Source organism: Myotis yumanensis, unplaced genomic scaffold (assembly GCF_028538775.1).
Source record: "Myotis yumanensis isolate MYYU_CA2020_CCGP unplaced genomic scaffold, mMyoYum1.0.hap1 SCAF_18, whole genome shotgun sequence".
Classification (NCBI taxonomy): Eukaryota; Metazoa; Chordata; class Mammalia; order Chiroptera; family Vespertilionidae; genus Myotis; species Myotis yumanensis.
This window is the reverse complement of record NW_027223769.1, coordinates 24,586,231-24,595,360: the sequence shown is the minus strand read 5'-3', so window position 1 is coordinate 24,595,360 and position 9,130 is coordinate 24,586,231. Positions and strand designations below refer to the sequence as shown.

Sequence of the window (9,130 nt, the reverse complement as noted above, 5' to 3'; positions counted from 1 at the left end):
ACCAATTGCCGGGCAGAGGGGTGGAGCCGGCGCCTCTGGGCGGGGGGGAGTCCGCGCTCCGCCCTCAGGCTCTGGTTGGACACTGACAAGCGCGCGCGCAATCGCAGCGGCCACGCCTTTTCCGCCTGCTCGCCCGCCCGACTTCCGGCGTCCGCGCCGGGCGCGTAGGAGGTCCCTGTGCACTGAGGTCGACCGCTGTGCTGAGTTCGTCTGTGGTTCTGCAACCTGGACAGAAAGTACTTATATGTTGATTCTTCGGTTCTTAGCGACCCAGTCACCAGTTTCTTGACCTTTTCAGTTGAAGACTGTAGTATTGGCATGCCTGTGCTCTAGATAAAGCCTGTACTGAGAAAGCATCAGGCGCTGTAAAAGGGGTCGACATGAATTGCATCGCTGGGTGAAATACCCGTGTAGACTTCAAAGAAGATGCCAGCAACTTCAGGTTTCACTGAAACATGCCTAAAACCAGTGTATGTTTGTGTACATGTCCGTATGATTATGAGGATGTTGGAAAATCAAGACCGTGGGTGACTTTATGGTTGGAAGTATCCTGCCCCGGAACCATTTCACTGCAGCACAGGCTTGGCGGACTCCTCCGCTCAGAAACCTTCCTCGCGTTTGAACCATTTCTCTTGTCATTTCAGTTCTCACTACTCTCTCCCAAGGACACCCACACGGACCCGCACAGAGGATTTTTTTCTATAAATACCTGCCACTTTCCCACTTCTGTGCGTTTACTCACATTGGCTCCCCCGCCAAGATGCCCATTCCATCTAAAGAAGACCATCCTATGTGTTCAAGTGCCGGAAATGGTTCCCTCGGCCGAACCTTCATAGGTTGAAGCTGTACCTCTCTAGTAGCACTTTCTTTATTAACTAAACTTATATTTTTATTAAATGCAATTATGTCTTTCCTAATTAGACTGTAGACTTTTGAATGTAGGAACTAGACCGTATTAATCTTTCACTTGGTTAATGTAGTATTTTTTAAACAGGGATGTATTGGGTTCTACACTTCAGAGAGTTTTTAATTTTGGTACCACGTTCACTTTGGTTTTAAAGAGTAATTGTAAGTATCAGTAGGATAAACAGCTGAACCCTGAAACCTGCCAAGTGATTCCAGTGCCCATATTTATTTGTGTTTATCTCCCATTTTGGCACCAAGAAAAAGAACTGGCTAAGAACATAAATGATAGATGTGCTGCAGGTGAGGTTCAAGTGGCATGTATGAACAGAGGTTTTTCAGCAAGTTAAAGAAAAGCAACGAGAGAATTGATTTTTCCCTATTGCGTGACCAAGTCAAAAGGACCTATGTGGCTGTAGGCCAGAACCATGTGTATTTAACAAGTGGCTATTTAGTTCAGCCAATTTTAATTTCACTGGTTTTAAATACAGTTGTGTTTGTATTTAATCTGTATTCATTCCTTCATTAAATATTTATTCTTTGGTTTTTATGAATGTATAAGAGATTTGGGATATAGTTAAATAAGAGATTTAGGATAGAGTGAATGTATTTAAGAAACAATACAACAATTTAAATTCATAGCTTTCTTTTTTTTAAACAAAATAATACATTACTCAATTTTTAACAACACTGACTTAGATATTCATCATTCTCTACTTCCTTACAGCTTAGATTTAGCAAATAAAGATCTATTCTAAAGCTGAAGGCATATCCAGTTGTATAAACACAGATGGTAGTGCCCCAGCTATAAAGGCCCATTGCTTTCTTAATCTATGTTTGTTTTCAGCTTATAGGAACTCCACATGGTCCCTAAAACAAAACAAAACCTTTTTTCTCCTTGACAAATTATTCCCAATTCCTAAGAGAATAATAGTAATGAACAAGACAAACTCACCAAGAATATAAAGGGCCAGGCAGCGTCTGAGCCTCCACACTTTCTGTACTCACAGTTCACAGAGAAAATGTTATTCCAGAGAAGAGCCTGGCTTTGGTTATACCTCAGCACAAGCTTCATTCTAGGAAGCGAGCTGAGCAGCCCAGAGCTCCGTGGTAAAAGTTACTGTTATCAGCTTCACAGGTTTCACTGCAGCTTTAAGGAAGCAGAAAATTACTGCCATGCCCAGGGAGGACACCTTGCTTACACTTGGAACCAGGAGGTTCAAGATCTCATCTGGGACTTTCTGGAAGAAGGAAAGAAGTGGTGGATTGGGCAAAATTTAATGCTGCTGGGGAAAGATCAAGAAAACAACAACCCAAGTAAGGCTCTGAGGTTTGATGTTTATGAGGGAAACTTCCTTACTTTTATTCAGGAACAGGAGAAAGAAAACATTTAAATCTTCCTGCTTTTGTATACAGAAAAATCAGTCATTTTACTCAGCACCATCACGCCTCTGCAGTATTTCTACTCTTCTGCTGCAGCCTTTGATTTGTCTGTGTAGCAAAGATGATGGGATTTTCTCAGCCTATCAAAAGTTAACTTACCTAATAGTTCACTGAAAATACTGTGCAAGATTCTGAAGTGGGAAGCCTTTTTATGGTCACTTTGTTCCTGGTAAATAATATCTCTTCATCATTCTTGGCTCCAAGTTTTCTAATGCAAAAACTAGGAGAGAAATTGTTCACCTGTTGTCTTTCTTAGATAGATATTTTCAAAATTATGTACCATAATCTTGTGGTCTTAGAGAAAACTCCAAGGCATTTGTGTCCTAAGTATCTTCAATAAACTAATGCCTAGCTTTGAGACAAAGAACACATAATCTGAAAAAATAATATATGTGGTGAGGGAACCTAACTTTTCATCTATTGAAAGGTAGCAAAATTTGGTTTTCATATATATATATATATATATATGAAATATATATATATATTCTAATCCTCACCAGAGGATATGCTTTTACTTATTTTAGAAAGAGGGGAGAGAAAGAGAGAGAGAGAGAGAGAGAGAAACATGGATCAGTTGCCTCCCTAGGGGATTGAACTCATAACCTAGGTAAGTGCCCTGGCTGGTAATTGAACCAGCAAGCAAGTCACACCAGCTAAGGCTATATTTATTTTTTTAAATGTTTGACTTTTTATTAACCAGTGTCATCCCAATAAATTCAGTAAACATGTTTTTTAAATGTTTGACCTTTGTATGAAGCTCATCTGGGTCTGGTCTTCCTTCTGCAGATGTCACAGCCCGCCGAGCCACCAAGCCCACCAGCTGCACTTACGTGTCCAGAAAGTCCAACCGGGTCTCATCAAAAGTAGACTTGTGCTCCCTGGGGCATTATTTCATTTGCCAGGCTGGTAAGTGATGAAGCTACCTGCTGCCAAAGACCTACCTTTATAATTATTTTTTAAATGGACTTTTATTGATTTCAGAGAGGAAGGGAGAGAGAGAGAGAAACATCAGTGATGAGAGAGAATCATTGATCAGTTGCTTCCTGCATACCCCCTACTGGGGATCACGCCCACAACCAGGGCATGTGACCTGACCGGGAACCGAACTGTGACCTTGCTCATAGGTCGACGCTCAACCACTGAGCCACACCAGCTGGGCCAAAGACCTAACTTTACTAGAAGAAACTGATTCTAAATAAGGAGAGTTTGTGAGAGCATTAGTTAGCAAGTCCCTGAGTGATAGGCCTTAGGAGGGATATAAGGGTCTTGATTTTCATGGTTTTGGCTAGGGTGAGAAACTGTTCATTTGGAGTGACTTCCTTACCCATCCTACTCTTGTAGTAGAAAAGAGCTGTGCCTTGATGTTCCCTTCATGGCTGGGCTTGGGCAGAGTGTGAGAGAAAGTGTACTTCTAGTATTGGTAAGCCCCATTTTCCACATGTGAACCCCTAATCCATTCAGTATTTGGGCTTTAGAGGGTAGAATAGGAACCAAAGGAGGAAAAGAGAATATGGTGAAGGAAAATGAAAAGATGAGGGGTGAGGAGATTTTCATCAGTTAGAGGTTTGTTTTCTCAGAAGTAGATCAGAATTAAGGTGTGTGGTTACATAAAGCATTTATTCTTAGCTCAGTGAACTCTCGGAGACTTTATGATGTCCCGGATTGTCTAGGTAAAAATTTGTTTCACTTTTTTAAAATTAAATCTTTATTGTTGAAAGTATTGCATATGTCCCCTTTCCCCCCATTGACCCTTTCTAGCCCGCCTCCATCCTCGTTTCACTCTTTTAAAAAATCACAAATATCTTCTTTCGCAAATACAAAGCACATACAGGTACTTCATTAAACACACTACATTGCAGTATTTCTTTATTACAAGATACATTTATCTATTACAGTATTCCTCAAATACTGGGTATTGAGAGGACCCAGTATTTTAACGTAATGAATTTCTAGCTTCAAATCTCTCCTTACCCTTTCAAGCTCTTTGTGAGATTTTTGTCCTGTTTTACAGTATAATGTGCTAGTGTTATTGAGGCCAAGTTTGTGAGCCTAAACTCTGCACAAGTCTACTGGTTCTGTGTTTCATTCTGACAAACTGCATCCCTAGTATTGGCCGTCTTACAGTTGTGAACTGTTTTTCATCATCTCCAGGACTGGAAAAGCAACTCCTAATTAGCCTAAATGATGATGGTATTGTACCCATCTTTCATTCTCCAAGAGTTGAGTTTTTAGACATTCTCAGCTACTCTTGGTTTTGGAGTGAAAATGTCTTTTCTGATATTATCATTCATGTACTTGCAAGAGATTACTGCTATGGAGTGTAGAAGGCTGTGCAGAAGATAATCTTAGACAAAAAAAGAATTCTATTCAATTCATCTAAGCCAGTTCTGCAAATTCTGAGCCTACATTCCCACAATGAGAGGAAGTACATTACTGCAGCTAAGAGCACGGGCTCAGGAGTCAGGATCATGGGTCAGAGTCCTGAGCTCAGATCTTGTTTTTCTGACTTTCCACTTGTGACACCTGGGCAAGCAACTTAGCCGCTGTGCAGCCCAGTTTCCTCCAAAGGACTGTTTTCAGAATTAAGATAATGCAAGTGGAGCATTAGAACAATGCCTAGCATAATATTGTCATTATTACTGTTCATATTATATTATTGTGCAGTTTCTATCTTTTGTTCAAAGTTTATTTTCTGCTTCTAGATAGCTTCACACTCATGTCTAAGGTGAAAACACTTTGGAAATCCAATATTGCTAGTTACCTTTAAACTAAAGTATTTCACCATGTAATTGCGTTAGAGGTATTTTGAAATAACTAGTGTTGTCACAGTGTGTATACATTTTTTATTATGAATTTAAGAAATGCCTCTTGCAAAATAACATGTGGGTGAGAGAAGTATTTGCAAATTTGTCCCTTAACATTCAAGAGAGAAGTCTAATACTTTGTATTATCATACAGTGTTACTGAGGTTACAGATTGACTTTTGCACACTGAATAGTTGAACTCAGGATCTTTCTTTTTTTAACAAAAAAAAAAGGCACTTAAGCCCTGGCTGGTTTGGCTCAATGGATAGAGTGTCGGCCTGCGGACTGAGAGGTCCCGGGTTCGATTCCAGTCAAGGGCACATGCCCAGGTTGTGGGCTCGATCCCCAGTGGGGGGCAGCCGATGAATGATTCTCTCTCATCATTGATGTTTCTATCTATATCTATATCTTCTCCCTTCCTCTCTCTGAAATCAATAAAAATATTTTTAAAGGCACTTAAACTTACATATAAAATTATTCATTCCTAAGAGATTTTTATTTTCAGTGTCAGAATGAGAAGTGGTGGTTTGTGTTAAAAGTGGTATGTGTTGTAATAGAATTGATATTCAGCTGAGTGTACCAAAACAAGCCAGACTGGTTGTGAAAACTTTAAACTACTTCCATGCCATTGGTAAAGTAAAATAATAGCACAACCACAATACCTCAAACTAATTATCGTAGGGTGACATGACAACCATTAATAAATGTAGTTCTATCGTGGCGACGTCTGAAAGTATCTGTAGCACTCTGCCGTTTGGGATATGGTCACAGCCTTGCACATCCTTTGAAACACTCTGTGCTTTAGGAGAGTCATCAGTTGATCATTATCCTCAAATTGCATATTTGCTACTACTTCTAAATGACTTGGCTTCGACTTCGTTCTTGTTTCAGCAGTCAATGTGTGATATTTTGATATTTATAAATTCAGTAGTTTGTAATAAAATATTAAACACAAGTTCCCACAACTCCTAGTGAAAAAAAAATGTATCTAGGAAATAATCATGAATGACTGCTAACATCAGAAAGAGAGAGACAGATACTATGTGACTCCTGATGGACTACTTGACACCACCTATTAAGTAATTTTATTTAAAAAAAAATAGAACTTGAAACTGCTCAAGCTCTATGAGCTAACCATGTATATGAACACTTAAAGCACCTTTATTTGTAATTGCTCCAAACTGGAAACAGCCCGGGTGCCCTTCAACCGGTGGTTGATTAAGCAACTGGAGTACATCCATACTACGAAATACTATTCAGCAATAAAGAGAAACAAACTATTGATGCATACAACAACATGAACTAATCACCAGGGAATTATGCTGAGTGAAAAAAGCCAATTCCAAAAGGTTACATACTACATGATTTCATTTATTTAATATTCTTGAAATGAAATGACAAAATTATAGGAATGGAGGAAGGGAAACCAAGATGGCGGCATAGGTAAACACCGGAGTTTGCTGCCTCGAACAACCACTTCAAAAATACAACTAAAAGACGGAACGGACATCACCCAGAACCACAGGAAGGCTGGCTGAGGAGAGACTCTTCAACTAGAAGGAAAAACAACAGCATTACGAGGCTTAGAGGAGGCGCAGTGTGGAAAATTTAAAGGTACGGTGGTGCAGCGGTGCGCGCGCAAAGCGGGCTGGTGGCTGAGGGCGCGGTTGTTGTTTTCAATCAGGAGTGAGTCTCAGACTCTGGGCTACAGATCCGGGCGAGTCTCTAGGGACCCAGACTCAAACGGGAGAAGCGGGACTGTCTGGCTACGGTCCCTCCGAGGTTTGCAGCGGTCGCTGGGACAGAGAGGCAGAGCCCCTGGAGACGGACTGAGAGCAGCCATAGCTGCTCCCTCCCCCCGCCCTGTTGAGCCCGCCCCGCCCAGGCCCTGCGCAGAGCCATTTGCCGATCGCCTCAGGCAAAGGCTGGACTAGCGCCTCCCCAGAGGACTGAAGTTTTCCACACAGCTGATTCCTACAGCCAGTCGGCCTGGTGGTCAAATCCCTCTAGTGTTAACTACAACAATTAAGGCTTGGCTAGAACAAGACTGCGCACAGAGACCACAAGGGGGTGCACCAAGAAAGCATAAAAGATGCGGAGACAAAAAAACATGACAGAAATGGAGGATATGGAGCTAAGAATCGCAATTTTGAGGGCTTGCTATAAACTTGAGCAGAGCCTCACGAAAACTAATGAGACCCTCGATGCTACGATAAAGAAATTAGAAAGTAAGCACACACGGACTGAAATAAAGAATATTATACCCAATAGCAGACCAGAGGAGCACAAGAATCAAACCAAAGATTTGACAAAAAACACCCAACTGGAAAAGCAAAATGAAAAAAGAATCCGAAAGTGTGAAGATAGTGTAAGGAGCCTCTGGGACAGTTTCAAGCGTACCAACATCAGAATAATAGGGGTGCCAGAAGATGAAAGACAGCAAGATATTGAAAACCTATTTCAAGAAATAATGGCAGAAAACTTCCCCCATCTGGAGAAAGAAATGGACTTACAGGTCCAAGAAGCACAGAGAACCCCAAACAAAAGGAATCCAAAGAGGACCACACCAAGACACATCATAATTAAAATTCCAAGAGCAAAAGACAAAGAGAGAATCTTAAAAGCAGCAAGAGAAAGAGACTCAATTACCTACAAGGGAATACCCATACGACTGTCAGCTGATTTCTCAACAGAAACTTTGTAGGCCAGAAGGGAATGGCAAGAAATATTCAAAGTGCTGAATACCAAGAACCTACAACCAAGATTACTTTATCCAGCAAAGCTATCATTCAGAATTGAAGGTCAGATAAAGAGCTTCACAGACAAGGAAAAGCTAAAGGAGTTCATCACCACTAAACCAGTATTATACGAAATACTGAAAGGTATCCTTTAAGAAGAGGAAGAAGAAAAAGGTAAAGATACAAATTGTGAACAACAAACATGCATCTATCAACAAGTGAATCTAAGAATCAGGTGAATAAATAATCTGATGTACAGAATGAACTGGTGATTATAATGAATCAGGGACATAGAAAGGGAATGGACTGACTATTCTTGGGGGGAGAAGGGGAATGAGAGATTCGGGAAGAGACTGGACAAAAATCGTGCACCTATGGATGAGGACAGTGGGTGGGGAGTGAGGGCGGAGGGTGGGGCGGGAACTGGAAGGAGGGGAGTTATGGAGGGGGAAGAGGAACAAATGTAATCTGAACAATAAAAATTTAATAATAATAAAAAAATTATAGGAATGGAGAACAAATTAGTATTTGTCAGGGGCTAAGACGGGAGTAAGGGCAGGAGAGGAACTAGGTGTACAAGTTCAGATAATTTTAAGGGAATTTTGCTCAAGAGCAGGAATGAACTGAAGCAATACATAATTCCTGAGGGAATGAAAATTGGCGGGGTTTTTAAGACAGGAAAAAAAAGTCTGCTAGGACAATGCTCTTGACCCAAACAGTGTGCAACTAGAGGGGTTCACTTTGTGTAGGAGCACGGGAAGTTGATAGTAACGAGAGAGAAGGCAGTATCTGTGGGGACGGATGCTTGTACGGGGGGAAATTTGGTGGAAGGAGTCTGTGGAAAGGACTCTTAATTGTTTCCATTTTCCCCTTGAGGCAGAAAGCAAAGTTATCACTTGACCTGAGAATGAGGATGGGGAGACTCCTAGTTGTTGGAGATTTGAGTAGAGGACAAAGTGGGAAAGGGTTATCTAGGAGAGTGGAAGTGGGACTAGACAAGGGGAATACAGTATCATTGCCTGGGGTCCATGACCCTGAATTTAAGCTGAGATGCAGTCAGTGAAGTTGTATGATTTTGTCTAGCCATGTTCAACAGTATGAGGAGAAACACCAAATGCACGCAAGGCACGTTCAAGAATATTATTGCCGCCCTAGCTGGTTTGGCTCAGTGGATAGAGCGTTGGCCTATGACAAGGGTTCCAGGTTCGATTCCAGTCAGGGGCACATGCCCGGGTTGTGGGC

At 41.3% G+C, this 9,130-nt stretch overlaps 1 protein-coding gene across 1 annotated transcript in view; it reads left to right on the top strand.

Moving 5' to 3' along the window:
• The first annotated feature begins 170 nt into the window (after positions 1–170).
• The window catches only part of PKD1L3 (polycystin 1 like 3, transient receptor potential channel interacting), a 70,031-nt gene continuing 61,071 nt past the window's right edge, over positions 171–9,130 (top strand). Inside the window, exons 1-3 of the mRNA XM_070398285.1 lie at positions 171–470; positions 2,034–2,220; positions 3,133–3,252. Coding sequence (XP_070254386.1) covers positions 456–470; positions 2,034–2,220; positions 3,133–3,252 — 322 coding nt within the window. The 5' untranslated portion in view covers positions 171–455. The remainder of the gene's footprint in view (positions 471–2,033; positions 2,221–3,132; positions 3,253–9,130) is intronic.